We start from the raw sequence: 24,299 nt of genomic DNA on the forward strand, positions 1-24,299 counted from the left end.
AAACATCCACACTTCATAGTCCAGTTTGTTTATGCTGTTGCATTTCTTGTCAAAGTTATTTTCATTGAGGTAAATATTGCCATTTCAGAAAAAAAGAAAATGCATTGAAAATCCACTGGCTGGCATGTGTCCTGTTCCGCATTTTATGAAATTAAATGGGCATTAAGACAAGCTGTAGTGTCCTAAGATCTTGCTTAATTTAATACAGGGCGAGTTGAAAGTAAAAATGGTTTTACAGGGTCAATTGCAATGAACTGGAGAACACAGATACTGTACAGCTAGTACAGTACTAACTTGGGCTCACCCCTATATCACCTGAAGCTAATGTAAAGTGCTATGTGATTATTGATTGAAAAGCCTTGTCGGTATTACCAGAAATCACGTAGACACGTTGGTGGCAGTTACAGTATCAATAGTACTCAGGTCGGGTACATTTAAACTGACCTCTCTTTGTCAGTGCTTCACTTCAAGTTTATCTCGTCTTCCTCAACCTCATTTTCAGTGCTGAGCACCAAAACCAAGATAAAATACTGTGACTGAAAAGGAAGCATGATAAATGGAATCCTAAATAATATTTGTATTATTGATACTTTAAAGAATTGCATTTCAGTATGATTACCTTCCATCATGCAGGGTGCTGTTGAGCAGGCCCATGCTTGGTCATGAAGTAAATATATAATTTGTCATCTTGTGTTTTCATAGACTGAAAAACCTTGCCTAAAGGGTTTATGAATATTAAGGTCATGAAAAGTAACCTTAGAAATAATGTCAATGGTCACTGTAAACATTAAGCTATTTTACTGGGTCATTTGGCTGCCCCTCCTGGAATATGTCATAGTGTCAGCTTATTCTCAGTGAGTATGACATGCGGAGGTTAGAATAGCTTCAGTAGAAAAATAAGTTTAAATAAAACTCGAGGAAATCTTTGAAAAATGGTTCCATTTCATACTGCATTGTTACTGTTGCATCCATATTTGTTTGAAATATAGCTGTATTGTATTATACTAATTACAACAGTTTACTATTTGTTGTTAATAAGAAACAACAAAAAAAAAGAATATACAATTAAAATAAATATGAAAGACAGCTAGCCATCTATAAGTCTATAAGCACATTTAATACAAACCTTTAATACAATGTATTCTACATTTTTAAAGACACTATTTAACTCATCTCTATGTCTTGATGTTATTTCAGTTGTATTTTGAAGAGCTAGATTTGCTCCAGTGCAAGGTGCAAGCTTTTATTTTCTACTCCTAGAAACCAACACCAAAAGCAAAAAACCTACCTCTGTCTCCAAGACGCCCGACTGAAATATTGCTCAAACACAAAATACAGATCTTCCTGAAGGAAGAACAATTTTACATTTGTGTCCTATTCTCCAGGACCAGCTTGGAAATTGATATTCTTCCAGATTTAAAGTGCTTCCATACTGTCCATCAGTATAGTTTACAATTCTATGTAAACCCTGCTTAAAATCATGTGTGTTAAATACATAGTAACTAACCCTCATTTTGTCACAGGTTTACAAGTAGAACTAGCACAGCTAGATCCAGGGAATACAACCACTTACTTGTATTAATGGGATAACCACAGTATTCTAGTGTGCAAGGTATGGGAAAAATGTGGATACTGCAGCAGAGGCCTTCCATGACAAATAACGGGTCTAAGCCAAAAAGCATTGCTGTCCGCCACGTCTACTTGTAAACCTGAAACTGAAAAGACATGTTCTGTAATAATGTTCCTATGGCAGTTTTTAAAATGAATGCAGCTTTAAATACCTTTGCAAACACAAAGTACTGTATTTGTTTTCCCTGCTCAAATATCTGTACCAAAAATAGACAAATGTGACAAATAGTTCAGCTTCATGATGTTCTGTAGAGATGACTGTAGCTGAAACTTCCTTGCAAATACTGTAAGCGGTCTCCACGGGCACCCTTCAAGCAAGGCAGTGTACAGTTCTGTTGCCTAAAGGGCGTTGGGTTTTTTCTCAAGCTGCTCTTTACTGGAGGTGAAAGGGTTGGTTTGTTTGTTTCTTTCTTCCTCCTGGTAACCTTGCTTCATGATTCCAGTCACATACGTGAACAAGGCCTGGAAATAAAAATGCACAGGTCTTTAAATTCAGTCCAGTATGTTCACTTTGAATCTCACAAAAGCAGAGGAAAGTAAAACATGCTGTATTAACATCATTAGCAAATAATGAAGTAGGGGAAAACTTGAGAAGGTTTAAAGAAAAGGTCCATTGTTTTGTGAGTAATGCAAAGGCACAAATACTGTGGATCAGTTCACCAAAGATTCTTTATTAAAAGTAATGTTGCTGAAAGGATAACTAATTACATAGTTTCAGCATCTTATCCTGAAAAGTTTACAGGTCTGCAGTGTTGTAAGAGTTAAACTGAAACCAGTGAATGAAAATAATAAAAGGCAAAGATTGACTTTCAAAGAGAAAACATTTAGGTGTCCACTGTGCTTTTGTTAAGTGTGGTTTCTTATCAAGTTTACTTTAGTTGTAGGAACCCTCTTATAGGATATACAATGAAGAATTACTGCTATCAGTAGCACCAATACCATGTTCTTTGTGTCTTTGTACAGTAAACATTGAGTGTTTTTAATATATCTATTTTATGTAAAACAGTGACTGACTGTAGTCAGTGCTTGTCCTTCACCTTTATTGAGCACAGCAAAACAAATTAAAATCATGCAGCTCTAAACAGAAAAAAAATCAGGTTAAAAAAATCTGCTAATTCCATATATTAATTCAGCAAATAGTAGCAAAATAAATACAAATGTGTGATTATTTGAGTAACCACCAGGGGTCAGTGTACCCAAAGAAATAAAACCTGGGAGTAACATAGTGTTGCCATTAGCTGTTACAATGTAATGCATTCAATGAGTAGGCTACATTTTCTAATATAAAGCACCATGTAAAACTACAGTACCTTCCAGGCCTCCTCCATTTCTGGAGTCCACTTCTCCTTTAGAATTGGCTGAACAGCAGAGATAAACTCTGTCCCCACATACTGAAAAATAAAGCACCAGCTGGGGATTATACTTCTGAAATAGACAGCCACCTCTGTTTACACATACATAGAAATATAAATCCTTCGAAGGATACTCAAAGATTACTGAAGGTGGCATTATACTATTTATGACTGAAGATGCTTAACTGATGTTTTTAAAATAAAAACATATACAGTAATACCTTAATTACCCAGACCCTAATGCACCGGTAGGACATTGTTTCCTTTGACCTGTTTGGAGTGGAATGGTCCTCCAGGACCTTGATTGGACACCCCTGTATAAAGCAATATCGTGGTGTGATGTGTATGTAGCCATTGTGTTAACCAGCCTGGCCTGGGGACAGCACAGGTGATGCCTCAGGATGTATAGTCATGTCATGTAATCCCTTCTTAAATGGTTGTGATAGTTTATACAAAACTGGCTATCAGCACCAACAGGAAATCTGGAATATCTGTAAATTCAAAGATCAGATTGGTGCACATTCTTAAGTCGTACACCATAATATTTTGGCGGAGCGTTGTATCGGTAGTGGCTCTTCCCGAGCTCCACGGCCAGCTGCACAAGACGCTCCGTCTGGTCAATCCTGGCCACGCTCTTCTCAATGAAAGACATCACTCTGAAACAGAACAGACACATGACCATTGCTTTCTTTACCCTAGTGTAGTATCAGATATCGTGTTTTAAAATGTTTGCTGTAACTTAAGATTTGTTTCAAACAAAACTGCATATTTGAGACATAGCTAGTGTAAGTTTGTAAGTGCACAAAATATTGTGTCTGTCATTATGTTGTTAGCTACAATCACTTTAATTATTATCAGTCCTGTGGAGAGCTTAGATGATTGATGTACCGCTTGATTGTTGAAAAATTCCAAACTGTTACTGTCAGTAACTACCCATCTCATTTATGCGAGCTGCAAGGCAAGCTGACACTCCTAGATGGTATTGCTGCAGGAATTGAAACTGCATTGCCCTCCCACCTCCTTAGAGTACAGCAAGACCTTCAGGGCAGCCAGGATGTAACACAGTGGCAGATTTGTGTGGAACTTGAGTCTCCAATACTGTCTAAATGACACCTTTCATGTTACATTCATCATGGTTATTTTTTTTTATTCTTTTAATGACTTATCAAGATCCATTAGTGTCTGTCTGCATGCACATTACAGCACTAATCTATCACTTTTTAAAAATAAAAAAATACATTCAACTCGTAGGGACAGCTAATTGAGTTTTCAAACCAACTGGCCTTTGATTTGAGTAAAGTGATTGAACCGTTTTAGCCTTTATCTGCTGAAATTGTCTTTGTAATCTTTCTTTGTACTTTTTGTTGGGAATCTGCATTTGAGCTTCACTTTTGGTTTACTGTAGCTAATAATGTGTAATATGAAGCAAAACTGTTTGATATTGTTACCCTCGTACCAGTGTAGGGTGTTAACAACATTTTAATTGCCTTTATTGTTGCAGTTTTTGTCTTAACATAGTTTAATGTATTAACATTTTTAAATCTACAACAGGGGTAGCAAAGGTCTTCAGCCTCAGGTCTGTCCAGCTACTATACTGTAGTGTAGTAGGAGGGTTCTCTTTACAATGTACCTGTTTGCACAGTGATATTAGGGAGGTGTCATTCAGATTTAGCATATTCATCGTGAATTTGGACAAAACCTTCAAGATTAAAGCCCACAGGAAAGTGCTTTATATGTTTATCTCAGTACACAGATTGACACACAATGTACACATGTTTCCAAGGAGAACTGAAGAAAGGTTTTGCAATTAAACTGCAATGTGCTGTCTGTAGCTTACAAGTAGACAATAACACTTGATGCCACAGCTTGAGAGACAAAAAGTTGCTCTTAGATGGTTAAGAAAGGGAAATGATTGGGTCCTGGCCAATCAGAGTGCTTAGTTTGTACAAGCCATTTTATAAAAGTACATTTCTTATGGATCTCAAAACTGCAGGCAATTATACCCTCCCTCCATCACCACTTTTTATAGATAAATTCCCTGACCCAGTTTAGTGACAGAGCAAAGCTTGATTCTAGAATCTGAAATTGAAACTACACCTCGACTCACCTCAGCCCATGAGCCCTGAGCTCTTTGCTAGTCCTCAGCCTCTGAAGATCGTCAACATCTCTGAAGAGGAAGAAGACGTCTTTACATTCGGGGTGGGTTTCAAACAACCTGTTTCCAAAATAACACAGAACCTTTAGCATTCAACCACATGAGGAGGACAGAGTTGTAACAGTCTGAATGAGGTCAATTAACTGAAGAACATTTGAGAAAGTGATGAGGCCGTTCGGACCATCTGAGCTTAGCCAGTTCCTAGTAGCAAGTTGGGTATTGAAAGATCCCAATAATTCAGCATCATGGATATGTAACCCATTCCATACCCTGATCACAGTATGCTTCCTACACTCTGTCCTGAGTCTATTTCTGTTTCATCTCTAATTTAAGTTAACAACAATATAATAAATAACAAGGGGCACCAGACAATTAGGTAAGGTCACTGTAAGAAAATGCTTTAATACAACCTTTGCTATTACACCTTTAAATTGTGCCACACCCTTTTAAAGTCTTTCTGAATAGTTAAAAAGTACATTAGGGACATATTAAAAGAAACTAAAAGTTAATGCAAGTGTGTTTGTTATTGATTGACACCATATAAAAAATAGAATTGTTTTTAAAAGGCTACAGTATGTAGAAGTTGTTTTACGAATGCTCAGCTTTGTATTGTATAACATTCAGCAGCAAAACTGTAAAATCACTGTGATGCACTCTGCTAGAAAAATAACAGGTGGGTTGAGGGCTACATTTAACATGTATGGAAGAGCTGTGAAAGGGGACACCTTGTTGGTAATTCAGCTAGATTATAAATTGTCTTCACGGAAGGAAAATGATGAACTAGGAACCCAAGGGCACAGACAAGGCCGATGGTTCTTAGTAATAACAATTCAAAGGAATGTGAGCTATACAACACAGAACACTAATCACATCACTGACACTAATCAGCTTCTTTCAAATTCATGTGGTCTGCATAAAAACATTGGTGTCAGCTCAAGAACATCTCAAAGCACTATAAATACTGTATTCCACACAAATGTACACACACTCACACACAAACCTGGATGTTTGTTGGGAACAGAGACTGTATGTCTACCCTTTGCTTATAATATACAATACTTTCCTTATACATAAATTGTATTGTAGTCATAAAAAGAGTATTTGAAAGTGTAAAATACAAGTATATATTTTTGTAAGTTTATGTTACTATAGGTAAATACAGTTTATTCCATCTGGGAAAGAACACTTTTCAGGAGCAGGTATTAATGTATTACAAAATCTTTCTGTACATATTTATTTATAAATTGCTACCCAAGCCTTCACTACGAATGGGGTGTTTGAGTAATAGAGCAAAAGGAAGTCTTTATAAAAAATATCACACTACTATTACAAAATGTTTATTTTCATGTAGCACCAATTCTTTTTCATTTTTCAGGAACACAACTGCAAGAGCTATGGACCTACTAAAAGATGTAAAAAGACCTCAAGGGTTAATTTGAGGCAATTTAAAAGGTGTCATTTATTTTATCTAAAAAGAACTGTAATAATTTATGGGTCAGCTATACATAAAAATTCTTTGTCATATTTTTTTGTTAAAAAAAAAAGTTGTACATACTGTCCCACATACCCTCAGATTGCTAGTCTGGTCCTTTACAGATAGAGTCACAGTGACCAATACATTTGAGACCCTAAATGTGACATAAAACAACAATGTTCCATCATACAACCTATGTAAAACACTGCCAAAAATAATCTTCTAAATTAGAAAACGATTGAGTGAGAACAGCCAATCAGCTTCCAGATCTAGCGAGCTTCTATTTTGCATAGATGCCCGCTGGACCGTTGAAATGCTTAACTGTGAATTAAATTTTAAATCAATCAAGACATTCTACTCTACAACTAATCTGATAACATAAAAGCTATTTAAACATACTTTCTGGCGCTGGTCAGAAATCATATGTCTGTGGCAGGACACTGTAATGAAGGCTCAATTCGCAGCTACTGGACAGCAAATCAACAGGAAAGGCATGATTTGTCCATAGTTCTGTCATCAGTTGGATCCAAACAATACCCTCCTTCGTAACCAGCCAGTCAAACTGCCAGCCCTGTTTCAGTTCTTTCTGCACCAGCAAATTCACTCCCTGCCAGCTTGAATGACGCCCCGGCTCCAACAAGTTTCGAGCCTGACTGGGACTATTCAACAATTGTGTGCAAATGTCCAGACAAATTTTATTAAGAGTAAGTAAAAGTATTTTAGCCAAATAATAATAATTTTAACAACAATAATTACATTTTCTCTACGTGTATGTTGTTTTCATATTCTAGTCATGTTAGGGACTATTTTCCTCAGCGGAAGATTGCCCGGCAAAATATCAGAAGTTCAAGGTAAATATAGGTTTTAAAGTTTTTTTTTTTTAAAGAGAAAATAAATAAATAAATCGTTTTCTAATACCAATAGAGCCCTCTCAATGCAGGCTCTCCCGTGTGGTAGATGACCTTGACTTTCGTTAGCGCCCTTACCTACGGCTGGGGACGCATAACTCCGCATCGACAGGCTCTATCGCTTAATTAGATTCTTATTTCAGAATTTTCCTATAATAAGAAAAAATTAAGAATCATTTTCTCAAATAATATTGAAACTTTTACATCTCATTGATGAATTATAAATGAAAAAATGATCATGCAAATGTACTGTTGTAAACTTCTATAAGAATACAGACATATGGATAGATGCCTCCAACGTGGTTGTCCTGTTCCTCCTGAAATTAGGTTTTGCAATAAGGGCAAAATCCGTCAGCAATGCATTTGTGAAATTACACAGAAAAAAACAAAAACTGCCAGCTAAATTGAATAAGTACTGTGATACAAAACAGATAGTACAGATGTTACAATGTGTGCTTTACAGTACTATTAAACAGTGCACAGTAATAGTACATACAGAAATGCACTGGGCTGAAAAATTGAAGTCCCATTCATTAGTCACCAGAAGAGTATAATCATGTAGAGGATACACAATGGTTCTAAGTGGGTAATAGAAAAATAATCGGTCAGTGTAAGGAGGCAGACATACTTACTAAGGGACAGAGTCTACAGTATTTTCTTTTATGCTTCACATTATGAATCATTTACCTTTTATGATGGATTTAATTAAGTAATTCATTTCTGTTAAAACTGTCTGCTGTCATAAAAACCCACAGGAGATAGTCACTGAAATTGCAAATGAACTAAACTTTCAAACCCCCACATGTGTAAATGGGACACAGAATGCAGGACATTTTGATCTAGCTCTGCAACAGTAATGGCCATTGACCGCAGTGATAATACAGTAACACTCTGTGTGAAAGTGTAGGCTGTACCCAGTTCCATCTTGCCATTAGAGTGAAACTAGAATGTTATGCTACTTCAGTGAATATCCAGGATACTATCTGTGTAACAAAATTTTTTTTTTTTTTTGTTCCTGGGTAGCAAGTGTTATTTCCTAATTGCTTATGCCTCAAAAGTATAGAACATGGCTATTATTCCCTACAAACTATGCTTTTGTGACCAGGACAGTGATATTTCAAAATATCACTATTTCCAAAGGGAAAATGGGCAAATGTGTGTCTTTTCGTTCACATAAAGTCAGAAAAGAACAACATATGAATCCAAATTAACATGTATTTATACTAAAGTAATACAAAGATGACTACAAAAGATTTAGAAGTGAGTAGTTTTGCGAGATTTACAATTATACTGTAAATACATGTTAATTTGGATTCATATGTTGTTTTTTTCTGACTTTATGTGAATGAAAAGACACACATTTGCCCATTTTCCCATCGGAAATAGTGATATTTTGAAATATCACTGTCCTGGTCACAAAAGCAAAGTTTGTGGGGAATAATAGCCATTTTCTATACTTTTGAGGCATAAGCAATTAGGAAATAACACTTACTACCCAGGAACAAAAATTGTGTTACATAGTGTTATCACAAACAGTTAAAAACCTCAGTATATCAAAAAAACAACTGATTAGTATAATTACTTATATAGTTCAAGTTTTCACCCTGGAAATATCAAGTGATCAGTTAACATAGTAGGCTGTCAATGAAGATGAATGGGAAACGCACAGTAATTGCACTACAAAATCTATTAATCCAAAAAGGTTTCAGAAGTGTTAAACAAAAAAAATCAAGACACTGTCTGAATGCATATTTTAAAAGCACAGTGCAATCTGAAAGAAACACATTTTCATTTTAAAACATGAGATCTGGTAGTACACTTAAAGAAATCTCTCTTTGCAAACCATGCTTTGAGACGGTCCCGCACGTTATGGGTCATTTCACCAGGAGGGTGAAATTGTCCCCACGTCTTCACTCATTTGAGACTTCAAATCCATAATCTGTGTGAAAATATGATAATTTCCAAAACCCCCACCCCAGCACTGGAAAGGATTGAAACTGGAAACAGTGGCAGCGGTCTCTGAGATCCAATGCTGGTTTTTCTTTTACATTTACATGCAGATGGGTGCTGGTTGTTTAGGAGTGATTTGCAGCGCTTTATGGATTCAAAAAACCATTACAACACTTTGCAGGACGGGTTACCTAGTGGCTCACCTGGCAAAAGCATTGCCTCGTGGTGTGCAAGGTGAGTGTTACAGGGAACACAGGTCCACGTCCTGGCTGTGCAAAGTTGCCAGTCTTTGCTGGGAGAGTTGCATTGGCACTGATGCTCCGATGGGCTAGGGAGACTAAACTGGCAGGGACTGCCAGGTTTCTCCTCATCTCGATTGTTGGTCGTGGACGTCCACATAACCTTTTGGGTCTGTTCAACTGTTCAATCTAAATATTTGCTGTTGTTTGAATCATTAAATACAGGAACCTCCCTGGCATTCATACATTTTTACAGACAGACACATGTACAGTTTGGATGTTTGATTTTTATGACCTTGATCTGAATCACCTAAACCTCGGTTGCATTTAGTTCAATTGAACGGGCCTCCTTTGTGTTTGAAAACTATGCAAACAGACAAACACAGATTGGTATTTACCTGGAGAGAAAAATGTCAAATTGGCTCCTAGTCCTGCATTATAAATTACTGTATGTTAAGAGGTCCTGAAATATCGCATGAATATGCATAGTTTACATGCATATTTATAAAAAAAAAACAAAAAAAAAAACAGATGGATGTATTCCATAGCAAAGGCAATAGAAAAGCACAGTTGACCTGAACCACCATATGTTCAAATGAGTTGACTGCTCTGAGAACAGGTGTAGTAGCTGGCATCTTGGTAACAGAGAATGGCACAAAGCCCTCTGGAGGGATTTAGATTTTCATCTAATCATCAGCTGGTATGAGTTTAACACTGTCTGCACTATCCTCCCCTCTTTCAGAGGAGTTAAGCATTGCTTCTTGGTTTATTTGTCCGCAACCTTTCCTCCATCATTATTAATAGCTTCACTGTGACTTCTGCCTGGCTTAATCATTACAGTGTAGCCATGTGAAACAGCAATGTCGACACATTTCTCCTGTAAAATATGAACAAAAAAAACCACAGCTTTTGTCATCCATCTATTTCATTGGGTTAGACATAGCAGCATATTGCTTGTCAGTTCTCATAGATTCAGTAGCAGTGACCATGCATACACATTTCCCTGTGGGGTTTAGGTATAGCTATTATAGGGTGAAGAAAAGGACATACTACTGAAATGTGGTAGGCAGATTTGCCACATGGTGTTCCATATTGTCACAACCTCTGTGGTCAACAGGGAGCGATTTAAGTCCCTTACGTAAAGTTGCATTAACACATTGTCTACTAGACAGCACTTGGTGCTGTAACGGGTCTTCATCATAGCGCTTTGTATGCATTGACTATGCTAACAAGAGTGATGCCGCAGCATTTTAAATAGCTTATTGCCAGCAATCCAGAATTCCACCAGGCCAGGGCAGAGACGATGCTCAGCTGTTCACAACCACTTGACAGGAAAGGTTGCTGGGATTATTTAAGCCAATATAAACCTCTTTAAAAAGCAAATGAGTTAAAAACTGTGGAATGGGGGGAAACAGGAAACCCCATGTGCAGCGCTGAAGTTGTTATAATGCGAAGTACATCAGGTGGGAACTCTGCTACAATTTTCAGTGCCATGGGTCTAATATTGTATGCTGGAAAGCTGCCAGCCTCTGAAGGACAAAGGCCAGCCCTACAGGAATCAACTTGAGCTCACTGGGCTCTTGGCTAGCAATGTCTGCTGTAAAGTGATGATGAGAAATAGCTGATTTTTGCCTCCCCAGCTTCACACTGCCAGGACGTGACCATTCACTCCCTGCCTGAATGGCTCACTACAACACGGTGCCTTTACCAGATGACCCCCATCAAATACTTCTTCAAAATATCATTTAGTCCTATTTTTTTGTCATATTAGTAATGTTTTTATAGAGAAAATAATATCAGTGATGCATACATTTTTTTTTTAAGTCTCTGTAACAGGGGAGACCTGCACTGACTCTCTGGGCACATTCGTAGTGCTGCGGGAAGAGGGCAGCAGCCCTGCAATATCCGCCTGTCAGTCACGGCATTGAAACAGAGAGGTGGGAAAGAGGGTGTGTGGGTTTTCCCCCTCTCTGAATGGCTGAGGGGCAGGCTTTGGGAGGGTTGCTGCACTACCTAAAATGACGCTCTGGGGTTCCCTCTGGTCTGCCCACTAAGACGAAACGAGCCAGCTGGCGGAAGCTCGGATTGCCGGACCTAGCTCTGCCGGCGAAACAAAGACAAACTAAATAACTGAAAAAAAAACATTGGAAAAATGAAAGATTGTAGGAATCAGGGAATCCTTGGGTAGACCCCGAAACGTGTATAGGTGGAGGGAACACTGTAGCATAGGACGGAGACACTGCCGAGTGCAGCACCTACATTTTGTAGTTTGTTACTGTGTTTTATTTTCCCTTTTTCTTTCGCCTTTTGTTCTTTGTGATTTATTATTTCCAGAGCACCTGTGAGTGCACCTGCGTTGGACTGTGTACCTGGACCGGTATAACCGTGGTCTTGTTTACCGTTGCCGGTACTCAAGCCACGGACAACCGCACACTCTGCAGGTTGAAATAAATCAGTGCACCTGAGTGGCGTTCCAACTAAAAGTTCTGTCTCCTTGTCAGTGAATTGCCCACCACCCTTCCACAGTCTCCTATTTCTAGTAAAAAAGATTTACACTATGAACCAAAAAGATCCCAGATGGTGTGGTGCAGCATTCATTCTTTGTCACACTGTGTAATAGCAATTCTTTGTTACTGCTTAGCATTACCTCGGAAAAGTCAATAATAAAATAGTTGAATTGATGAGCTGTAATGGTCACTGGTAGGTTTTATAAATGTCTAGAAAATTCACAAGACACTTGTCCGTGGTGACAGATGGTATGCAGCTCTTCCTTTTCCAGTGAATACTTTGCATTTGACAGAAACAAACGACTAGAATTATATTTTGTATGTGTTTCCTGGAAAAAAAATAAATAAATAAAACAACATTAGGTACTGTGATATTACCACCTGATAACACGATGATAATAGCAGTGAAAAAACAAATAGGCAAGCGAAAATGGGATGTGGTTTCTACACGCATACACACAAAAGAAATCATATCTTAACTTTGTTGTCTGAAGCAGAAAAGAGTAAATGTGGAAAAGTGTCAAGAAATTGCTATTCAGACTTTCAAATGGATGAAAATTATAGTCTACTGTACAAGGGCGCTAAACTTTAGATAAACCATAAGACTGGATGTGATTGATTAGGCTCATATTAAAACATGGACTGAACTCCAACTATCACACATTTAAACACAAAACAGTACGAGGCAATTTTAGTGCACAGTTTAAGTGAAGTCATTTATCCATGGTTCAACGCTTTTTTCATGTTTTACCTGTCTCCGTAGGCGTAATTTACACAGGGGGCGATTTTTTTAACTACAAGGAAATGTCCACCTCACATTGCAGCAATACTACAACTTTTTTCTAATATAATTTATTTTTATAAAGCTCACAATGCATTATGGGAGATCGCAAGCAAAGGGGAAAAAGCAGAGCACAGGAAAGAACGGATTTCTTTCTCTGTTGTGAAATTATTCAATCTTGACATTATTTTCGATGTCTATGGTCTCGGTGCTATACAAATATTTTCAATTTGAACATTGAGGTCTTACATTTTTATTAGTCAGTTTATCTTTCAAGTAATGTTTTTTGTAATATAAAATGGGTGTCCCTGTGTGGTCTGTCTCTATTGTGTTTTTTTTTTTTATTACCCTACATTTAATTTTTTTTGATTGAAATGCAGCGAGGAAGCCTTTTTGTGTCAGCCGGTTGCTGTAGAAAAGGCATGTTATTATATAAAAATAGAGGGCGTCATCATCTAAAAATGAAAGCAGCCTTATTTTGGGATATGGCCATGAGAATGACACTGACGCAGAGGAAATATTTATCAATCTGATCCAGCTGCTCTGGTTTCTGCTTACACCGCCAGATATTAACCCTTAGGGATAAAACACTAACTTGTCACTTTAAAAAGAGGTGATTTTAATTGTCACATTCCATCTGTGTTCCTCTGGCATTCACAAAAGATACCCGAAGGCCAATGTTTCCTCATCCCCCCCCCCCCCCCCCAAGGTTGGCACCAATAACATATCTATGCAACTGTACAAGAAGTACAACTGACAGAAATGCAGCAACACCTTTTTACAAATGGTTTGACAAGAAGTCTTTCTCCATGTCTTCATGAACAGTGAAGTGAACCGGGGTACCATCGCTGGCCTTTGCAGCCAGTGTCTTAGAGAGGACATACATTGAGTGGGCATGACAACTGTATTTTGTATTAAAAACTGAATATAATGTTGTGTCTTATAAGTGGGAGGCTTGGATAGACAGTAATACAAATGTTTGAATTTTAGTCACAGCAGTGGAATTAAACTAAAGTAGACTTTCACTGTTCATATCCTGACAATCACTAGTTACTCCCTCAGTAAATACATTTTGATTGAACAAAACAGTTTAAAACTGTACATCCTGGGCCTTCAAACTTGTATGCTTTGAATCCACAATCTTCAAATAAACTGAAAAAAAATCAACCTCTTAGACAGAGTGTCTTAAACTGGGTGTTGGAAGCCCGTGGGTGTATTTTTGTTTTATAATTTATATAGTTCCTGTTTTTTCAATGAAAACTCAAGGTTTTTGATTTTTTTTAAATCATGTATTAGTTCTTTTAATAGAGAGGTGTAACAAAGACAGCTGTAGTCGGTGACATCAGACCAGAAACAGGGAGCAACACAAAACAGGACAGACTGAGACCTGTTGTTTGGCAACCAAGCGCTCAGTTTTTAATAAACAAAATAAGATTTAAATAAAAACAGCACACGGCACTTGAGGCCAAAATAAACAGACAAACAAAACGGACTAACACTAAACAAAAAATGGTTGAAGAGACAAACAAACAAACACGGTGAGTCAAATCAATTGTTATTTACTTACTCACCGAACACACAAAAAAAAAAAAACATGTTGCTTTTATGCAGCTGTACTGAGACTCGATTGCTAATCCATCATTCAATTGGTGTCTCGGTACATCAGCACGTGAATTAGTCTAGTGCAATTTCCCATGCTCACATATTATTATGTTTTACCTGCACGTGAAGTGCTGTGCAATCTGTGCCTAAATATACATATTTTAAATCACTTGAGTTCATAACCCATATTTTATCCTGTGTACCAACTACAATGCACCAACATTAACACAATATATACAACATATAACACAAAACTATGCACAGGGGCAGAGCACACTGCCACAAGGGGTCATGACTGCCAGAAGTTATTTAATGCAGATTGAAGCAGCACTAGACAAAGTTTGTGGCTCACTGTCTTAAGCACTTCACTGACACAGTATAATGATAATATAATATCTTTAATTTTATATAGCGTCGTTCACAGTGGACCACCATCACAAAACGCTGTGAAATAAAATAGATAAATAAAATGTAACATTATCATCTGCTGGGTGGAGCACAAGGAGGTTAAGTGACTTGCTCAGGGTCACACAGTGAGTTAGTCTGTGGCAGAGGTGGGATTTGAACCAGTGACCTTTTTATTACATTCCCTGGACTTTAACCGCTGGACCACACTGCTTCCATTGCCATTCATTGTTGTGGTTTACTACAATGAACTCCTACCTTTGAAACTAGCATGTCAGGAATTTGATCTCCCTCACACAGGGTAGTGTATGATGTCTCCCACAATAGACAGTGTAATCTCAGCCCATTGAATTGAATGGAAAGGCAAGGGCTGGATGCAAACCGCAAATCATACCGTTCAAAGATGAACGTCTTACCATTCAATCAAAGAGCGAGCTCTGTAGTCGAGAGGTAAGTACGTGTCTAATGCTGAGGTCGATATTATAAACTCATCAGCCGCTAGGAGATCCCTTACATTCTCCTGCTTGATCAAAGTACATATTCACCTCGGCTCAGGGAGCCATGACCACTCGCTGCCCCCCAGCATCAGAACCGTCTAGAGAATCATTTATCTCACAATTCAGCATGCTGTACATGCAATAGCTTTTATGCAAAGAACATTCATATTTAACTACTTATTTCAACTACAAAGGTCAAGATTCTTTTCAATAGGGCACCACTGTAATTAATTCCTAGCAGCTAGGGGGGATCCATTACAACAGCACATAACACTAGATTGAGCAAGCCTGCTGTTTTAGGACTATGTGGGTCAAATCTTGATGTGGTTCATTTTATCCTGGCAACTGTAAAAAACAATATAATTATTTCTATACCTGGTTATTGTACAAATAATCTAAATAACTAAAAATCTGACAAGAAATGCCTGTTTTGTATCAAACATGCATATCTATAAAGGGTTTAAGCAATCCAACATGCTTGACCAATAATTGAAATGAATTAATAATTGAATAGGCTCAGGCATAGAAAATAAAAGACTAAAGAGAATGGTTTTCAGCATCTAAAATTTATAACATTTATGAGCGTCAACAATTTACTGAAAGCCTCCACTAATCTTTTGCACTATTATAACAACTTTGACTGTTATTAATACAGCTTAGTTTGGGCGAGAAGAAACCAAGCTTGTCATTTAGCAATCTTTAATTCACATTGATTAAAATCTTCAAAATCACAACAACCTCAAAGTAAACTATACATGAGCAGTTAATATGAAGTAGTAGTTAATCCATCACACTTACCCTATGGGGGGTGCGAGAAGCATCCAAAAAAAGTAAAATAAAATCAAACTTTTTTTTATTATTTAAAATGTATACATGACATGACGTTCTGTAGATGGCACGGGTTGATTCTATGGTAGTATAACCCCCCACCCCACCAGCCAAAATGTCTAAGACTTTTGCACAGCAATGTATATATTTATCATCCATAAGTACTGGATGATTTACTGTGGGAGTGGGAGAATATATTGCTGCAGGCTTTGTAGCGTTACATAAAATTTGGAATAGCTGTGTTTTACACACAAACGTCTGAAATTTCTTTTTGTCAGACAGTTTGGTTTGTATCTGATAGTTTTTCACATTAAAATTTACAATGTTTGAGCAAGGTAGCCTCCAGCACAAACTGTTAAAAAGAACAATAATAATAATAATAATAATAATAATAATAATAATAATAATACTCTGCAAGCAAAATAACCCCAAAACCAACCTGAAAGATTTATACCACGGTCAGGAGAGAGAAAATGTCAAGAAGGAATAAAAAAACAGCACAGAAAATCTTTGAAGACACTCAAATAATCAAACAGAATAGACTATCTAACTTCTGTCAGTGAGTTGATGGCTTTCCCCTGTGGAACTCTACCAAATCCTGGCAAGAACAACTGTGAGGAACAGCAACCTAATTCTCTCAGAGGCATATTAGGCAATTGTGGCAGGAAACAGTGTTGCGGTGAGTGCATGAGTTTATTAATTGTGTGACTGCCGGCTAGTTTAACAACGCACTAGCCGACAGCCACACATTACCATGAGGTTTTTAAACAACAAAACGTGGCTACGCCATCAAAAGAATACATAAATAAATACACACGGCTTTCGCCGTTATTTAAATATGCACAAACACATTAAATAAATCATAAAACAAATACAACACAACACAGGGGCAGAGGTTGAGACCCCTTTATAAAAATACTGTACAGGGCTCCTCGTTCTGTTACAGCAATATTCACAGATATGTTGCTCTCTCCAGGAGGCTTGGTGGTCCAGTGGCTAAAGAAAGAGACTTGTTACCAGGAGGTCCTCAATTCTAATCCGACCTCAGTTACTGACTCAAGCCACTTGTACTCTGTCCTTTGGATGAGATGTAAAACTGAGGTCCTATTGTAAGTGACTCTGCAGCAGCAGAAGTGCATGCTTCAGCTCTAACATTAAGATTGTTTTTAATATCCTCACAAATGAATGGCAATGGAAACAAGGTTATGTTCCTTTTGTCTGGACAGTGATTCCCTGTTTACTCTAACCGTAGGCCGGCAGTCTGCTGGCAAATATGGAAAAATCAATACAGCTGGTTGGGTGACATCTGGATTCGTAGATGTCAAGTGCTCCATGCAATTTAATCTAATTTCATTTAAACTAAATCCCTTTTGGTTGGTAAATATCAGCAGTTAAACGAGTCATAATGCAATCACAGCATCTGAGTTTTAGAAAGAGCAATTTGTCATTGCTTTGTTTTCAAAAACAAGATTTTGTCTGTGACCTCATTTCGATAGATCAGGACAAACTCTCACAACACAGAAATCTGAATATTTAACAAGATTTTTTTAATGACTATACGATGTACATAAATAAATAATTGCCTGAAACCCGCTTGGTTTGAGGGTCCGTCCCCTAGCCTGCTGGATGAGGCAGTAAACCCCCCATAACGGACAGTACTTAGGGGTAGCTACAGGGTGGAGTTGGGGGATATAATTCAGCACAAATTGTTTTTCAAGGCAAGCCCTACTAGATTGATTAAGACCATCCACATAGAACTATATTATAGTATTGCAGGATTCCCACTGGAGCAGCCACAATCCTCTGGTCTTACAGGAACACAGTGCCCTAACACCAACCTCTCATCCATAAGACTAGTATTCTTAATTTGCTTATTTGCATGTCTGGTACAGTTTTTACATTATTGACATACTGTAGCTTTTAAAATCTCTAATTGCAATTTGCTCTTACTGCCCCCTGCTGGGGATGAAATCCACTGCAAAGGGGATATAGCGTGGGCCCCAGTCGTAGCTACGTGCATCACACATTACAGAATTCTCCATATAGCTGTAAAACTGCTCATCCAATTGCCGTGGAACCTGATTTAGCAGAAGTTATATATGCTAAGCAGATTCTGGGTATATAAGGGGTGTCTGTCTGTTCATTCATCGATTCATCTGCATCTGTCATTTTTGCACATACCTTATCTGGATTATCACGTACAAAATTGTCATGCAACATGGTCACTCTTATTCTGTAGTATTCTGCACATACAGTCAATGTAAGTCATGGTCGTCCAATTTTTCATCATACTGATAGCTCTGATTTTGAATGTATGACTGTGGTGGGGGATATAAGTTATGACACACTTGTTATAACGAAAAAAGAAAGAAAAAAACATGAAAACCCTGCATGCAATAAAGGGCAAATTGTAAACTAAAACCTAATTGTAGACAGGGATCAGAGTCTTAATTTCTGAATGGTCTTTTCTTTGGGATAAGTAAGTGGGATATTATCATTTTAGATTTTAAGAACAGTAATTCGTTTTAAACCATTTTTTAATACAGTCAGTGATAAAATATATAATTACCAAATGTTCTTACCACGAAGTACTTTTAAACATGTAAAAAATGTCTTGTTGTTTTAAACTATGCAGTATGTTCTATGCATTGGTTGTCTATATACAGGATATGATGTATTAGAATTTTGACAGATCCTTAACAAATATTGGATAATGACTAACATGTGATTTTTTTAAATGTTAATTATTATCCCATCAACTTAATGTGACCAAAATAGTTTCTAATTAACCTTTTGGGGAAAGGCAGCAAAAAGTATTGGTTAATAAAAAATGTCAGACTATAAGACTACAAGAACATTTCAGAATGAAAGGAGGCAATAGCTCCAGTTCCTAGTAGCTAGTAGTTCCAGGTTCCTTACCTCTGTCCCAAGTCTATCTCCACTTAATTTCTAGCTGTGTCCTCTGGGTCTGGTTTCTGTATTGGTTAGGGTTAACTATGTAAGCTCCTTTTAATTTGTATTTGCTCTGGGATAAATAGATTAAGTTCTTCATAACTCCCTCCTTTAAGCCCTGGGGTTTGTCTGGTTGCTCTTTATTGGACTCTCCAGAACAGCTATGTAGTTTCAAAGTTCCATTCACTGGTTCCAAAGATTAAGCAACACTGCAAACTTTTCAAAGTGTTTACTCCAGTCTGTAACTCCTATTTTTTTTGAAAGATGAAAATTCAACAGTAAAGTAGATAACAGAGAAGCAAACTAACTGAAAGTGCTTAAAATACCTTCAATTACATTACATAGATGTTTGTTACTTAATATTACAGGGTTTTTTTGTGGATTAAAGATTGGTGTAAACTCTTTGAAAGCATTGCCCTTTGTTCTTCAAAAACTATTTCAGGTAGCACTTACTCTATAACAAATGTAGTAAGTGAAATATTTTACTTAATGTCTCTGTGTAAAATGTGTTATCAGAAATATTTGTTGTTATTTTAAGTTTGATGTCTTGAAAAAACATTTTAATATGCAGGAGTTTGCTATAAGAGTACTGCATGCTACAACAGTTTAGGGTACATCTCTTCTGGTAATGGTTTTCACAATCTGTACATACATCAGATGTGACAAGCAGTAACAAAGACAGAATGCAGATCATGTGTGAATTTAAAAGTCAAAGTTAGTCTTGGCATGATAAGAACTGATAAAAACAACAAACGACTTTAAGCCTTTGCTGAGAATAAAAGAAGACCAGGCCCCCTAATAGAGTCAATTGCTTTGTTTCAAGGCTTGACGAACAAACATTTCTGAAGTTGATGTATGAGGATCGTGCTTTCAATTACTCTCAGATAATAGATTTGTGGAGAGCAGCATCTTTAAGGTGAATTGTCTACAAAATCTAAACTATGCACTTTGTGCTGAGAATACTATAATAGTGTTGGTGACATAAAACTGTAATAATGATAATGACACCTTTTGTTTTTGGTTTTACTGTCGTTTAAAATAGGTATCGCTGGTACAAAAAAAAAAAATGCCACCTGATTACCTACCTTCCATAAAGTTTATGACATTGACAATGACAAATGTTTTGACTAGAACTCCACCTAGATTGATCAAGTGTGAAGTGTCTCTTAATGGTCACATTAGGCTTCCACAGGTGTGAGTGACTGGTCACATAGGCAAAAATAGAAATAAGAGGAAAAGTAATAACTAAGTAAAAAATAAACAAAGATATTGTAGTCAGTGTGAGTTCTTAAGTGGAAAAATATGTTCTGGTACAGTAGTGTTATTGTGTTATCTGTTATTAGTTGTGCTATGGCTTTTTACTCTCTGGCCTTACTTTCGTATAGTGTTTAGGTAAGGTAAAACTAAATCAATTCGACAAATGTTTTGGTTAATGCCACCTTCAGTGTTTCTTATAGTTTTACACTAAATCTCTCATGCATGGTATACTAATATAAATATTGTATACTGATACAAATTCATGTTTAAAAAACACATTTGCTTGAAACTATCATTCATATATTCGTATATTAACTTATATATAGGGTAGAATAAATTTTCAGGTATTAATTTCTTCATTCTTTGAAATCTGTTCCATATAGTAATTATAGGTTTTTACATATTTAAAGTTGTTTTTTTTTTTAAATGTTTTAATTTTTTGTTATAAGCTCTTATTGAAGACATTTAGCCATGAAAACAAACTGGAAAGCCACCAAGGTCTGGCTTCTAAAAAGATGGATTACACAGCATGGCTCAATTTTATAAACTATACCCCTGAAATAATTGTGATAACTACTCTCTGTCTCTATGTGATGTTTTCACAGAATGCATAATACTGTTCTTATCTATGGTCTTTACAACAGGGACTATAAATATGAGTGCAAGACAAAAGTGCCCGCCCCTGTGTATATTCTCTGTTATGTTTTGCGTGTGGTGTGTTTAAATGTTGGTGTATAGACATTGGTACACGGGATATAAACGGGTCTGTGTAACACGAATGTTTAAAAATGTATATGTGTATTTAGGCACGAGGATTGCACAGCACTTCACGTGCAAGTAAAATGTAGTAATATGTGAGCACGGGGAATTGCACTTTTTAATTCACGTGCTGGGATTCAAGTGAATAATTAATTGGTAATTGAATCCCAGCACAACAGTATATATAGATGCACGTTGTCACATACTCGCGGTTGGGTGTTCGGGAGTGGAGAACGGGAGATAGTGTAAATATAGATTTCAATTGTTTGTGTAGCGTTCGTCCACTCTGTGTTTTGTCCGTGCACCGTTTTGTTAAGTTTAGTCTGTTTTTGTTTGTCTATTTATTTTGGCGTAGAGTGCCGTGTCCTGTGTTTTCGTGTTTGTTTAAACCTTTTATTTTGTAATAACCCGGCGCCAACAGGCGTCTTCATCATTTCATTTCACATCATCGTCTTTGTATATTTCATTCCTTCCTGGTTCTGACGCCGCCCACTTGGCCGTCTTTGTGGCAAAGACCTATTAACACTAGACAACTGTACTACAAACTTGTGATTATGATTCTTTCCGGGGATGGACAAACCGGTTCTGAATGCATTTGTAGACCCTCTTGAGAAGGCCTTGTGTATCCGCATATACAGTAAGATGCACACAAAGCTACTGTGCAGACAGAAAAGAGACGTCTCAATAACATTTCAGACTATCACACTGTCCCAGTGACATTTCCATGATTCTAAGGTTCCGAGGACATCTATCATAGGACAAACAACTTGGATCTGATTGGATGAGGCAAACCGGGAGGTTTATTTTGCACATCAAGGGTTGCACATAGAAAATGTCAAGAAGGAATAAAAAAACAGCACAGAAAATCTGTAAAACATAAAAAAAAAAGATATATATAATAATAATCTGGACGAGGCTATTTTGAAAAATACCTGGGTATCTTGTTTCATCAGGCTTCTTGTCATTGTCATCTGTAGTTATCCACAAGGACAGGTTGCAACCCAAAGTAATACTGAACCCTCTCCACTTCTAAAACCTTGCAGTGCAAACAGCCCTCTAGAGGTTTCATTGGGAACGTTTTTGTAACTGTTTATTACGGGAAGGCAGGGTATTGGAGTGCTCATTCATCTGACTTTCACTTACACGCATAGATAGATATTTCTTCGATTATGCACAACATTGCTTTTGAATGTGGAACCAAAACGTGATATTTATAAACATTTTCTACATTGCTATGTTTTGTTAAGTTGTACTTACCCAATTTGTGTTTTATTCTAAATATCTTTACTTTTCACATCGCATAAATTATATATTGCCTATTCAACAGAATACGTCATATTTTTTCGGTTGTCATAATTTCATCCATTAATTTTACATTCATGTTTGGAGCACTGACCATTACCGAGCTCTGATCGGCGTTTGTTTTGAACCTTAAACAAAACTATAGTGCAGTGTATCCAATTGAGATTGACTACAACATCTTTAAAAAACATTTTCAGACTTTCAAATGAGGGTCAGAAATTAACAGCAGTGCAAGCCATCCGTGCAAAAGGTGGGTCAATTAAATGTTGATAGCTTGCAAATAAAGTTAACCAGACACATCCACAATAAAACTATGTGAAAAGTGAACATTAATATAATCTTTTGTCAAACAACATTTGTTCAACTGTCATACAACATTACTTAATTCAGCCCTGCGTAACCCAGTGTCGCATCTTTACAGTAAACATATTCCAACAGCTAGCAAAAGTGCACATTCATATTTCAATTTAAACTACTGTAAAAATGAAAATTTGAATTAGGTGCATTAAATTATAGAACATAATAATATTGTATGAAATACACATTTGACTAGATATTTATATTATTGTTTTGTACATATAAAATATGACTTTATAAGGTATGATTATTGATTTTTTTAAAGGCAATAAAACAATGTTAAACCCTCAGTGTAGCCGACAGTCTACCATTACGGTCGAGCTGGTTATGGATTATAGCCTCAACATTCATGCCCCGCTGCTTTCAAAACACGTCCCACACCAACGTGTAATTGCCAAGGTTTAATTTACCTTACAAACATAATGATGCCAACTTTGGCGATGTCCTCTTGGATCAGTTTCCACGATTCTTTGATCAGTTCGATCTGGTGCTCCGTTAAAGTCGGAGCAGAAGCTTCCTCTTCATTCGGATCGTCTGACGGTTTAGAGGCTAGACCCAGTCCCGATACTGCACAGCCCATTCTCAAATCAATTTGAATTCACAACAGAACCCAGCGAGCATAAAGAAAAGTACCTTATGAACTTAAAATTAGAATTAGATGACTGCGGTGTACCTAACGTAGTCTCCAATTTGAGTTATTCCTATTACACTTCAAAATGCATTAATATTCCACTAGATTGATTATTAAAATTTTCAGCTCTATGATTTGCTCGTCGATAACAACAGCAGTACCTAGCTTGCTGTGGGTGAGTGCATTTCAAACTGACAGTCTATTTATAAAGGTACAATCTCACATAAAAGAGGGGGTGTGGTGAAGCATATTTATTCTTCCAAAAAATTGCATATGAAACACATTGTGGAAGCTACTTGTAATTGAGTGTAGTTGTAATTAATGTGAAGACTTTGAAAGCCAGGCAAATGAAAAAAGACACCAAGACAAAGAATAATTAAGGCGATTCCTAATTCTTAAACAATTCGCAGTTATTATTATTATGGATTAGTCAAAGCAGACGCTTTCAGTTTTATCCAAAGCGACTCAGTCAGAGATTAAGGGGTGAACTCTGCATCAACAGCAGCTGCTGCAGAGTCACTTACAATAGGGCAATGGCTGTACAAATGATGTGTTATTTATTTATTTAATATGTAAGGCACACACGCAATTGCATCTCGTAAGGGAAATAGTTGATAGCTGTATTAACTTTAAGGTCCGCTTGGTCACGGTAAGCGACTGGAGCAACACATCTGGAATCAGAATTGCAGGTTATACAGAACACCACGCGCGATT

General features: G+C 37.0%; 1 protein-coding gene across 1 annotated transcript; it reads right to left on the bottom strand.

Moving 5' to 3' along the window:
• Window positions 1–63: 63 nt before the first annotated feature.
• Window positions 64–23,688, bottom strand: LOC121330379 (neuroglobin-1-like). The gene is made up of 5 exons (XM_041276857.1): window positions 23,365–23,688; window positions 5,089–5,196; window positions 3,517–3,637; window positions 2,940–3,020; window positions 64–2,091 (listed from the first exon to the last, which is right to left on the bottom strand). Exons 1-5 carry the CDS (start codon window positions 23,532–23,534, stop codon window positions 1,969–1,971), a joined length of 603 nt encoding a protein of 200 aa, XP_041132791.1. The 5' UTR covers window positions 23,535–23,688; the 3' UTR covers window positions 64–1,968.
• Window positions 23,689–24,299: the final 611 nt, after the last annotated feature.

Source organism: Polyodon spathula, chromosome 17 (genome assembly GCF_017654505.1).
Source record: "Polyodon spathula isolate WHYD16114869_AA chromosome 17, ASM1765450v1, whole genome shotgun sequence".
Taxonomy (NCBI): domain Eukaryota; kingdom Metazoa; phylum Chordata; class Actinopteri; order Acipenseriformes; family Polyodontidae; genus Polyodon; species Polyodon spathula.

Excerpts from the sequence above, each read along its gene's own strand:
- LOC121330379 (XM_041276857.1), bottom strand. The coding sequence starts at position 23,534 with ATGGGCTGTGCAGTATCGGGACTGGGTCTAGCCTCTAAACCGTCAGAC. Across the intron at positions 5,197-23,364 it reads GGCATCATTATGTTTGTAAG|GTTGTTTGAAACCCACCCCG; the intron begins GTAAATTAAACC and ends TTTTGGAAACAG. Across the intron at positions 2,092-2,939 it reads AAATGGAGGAGGCCTGGAAG|GCCTTGTTCACGTATGTGAC; the intron begins GTACTGTAGTTT and ends TTTTATTTCCAG.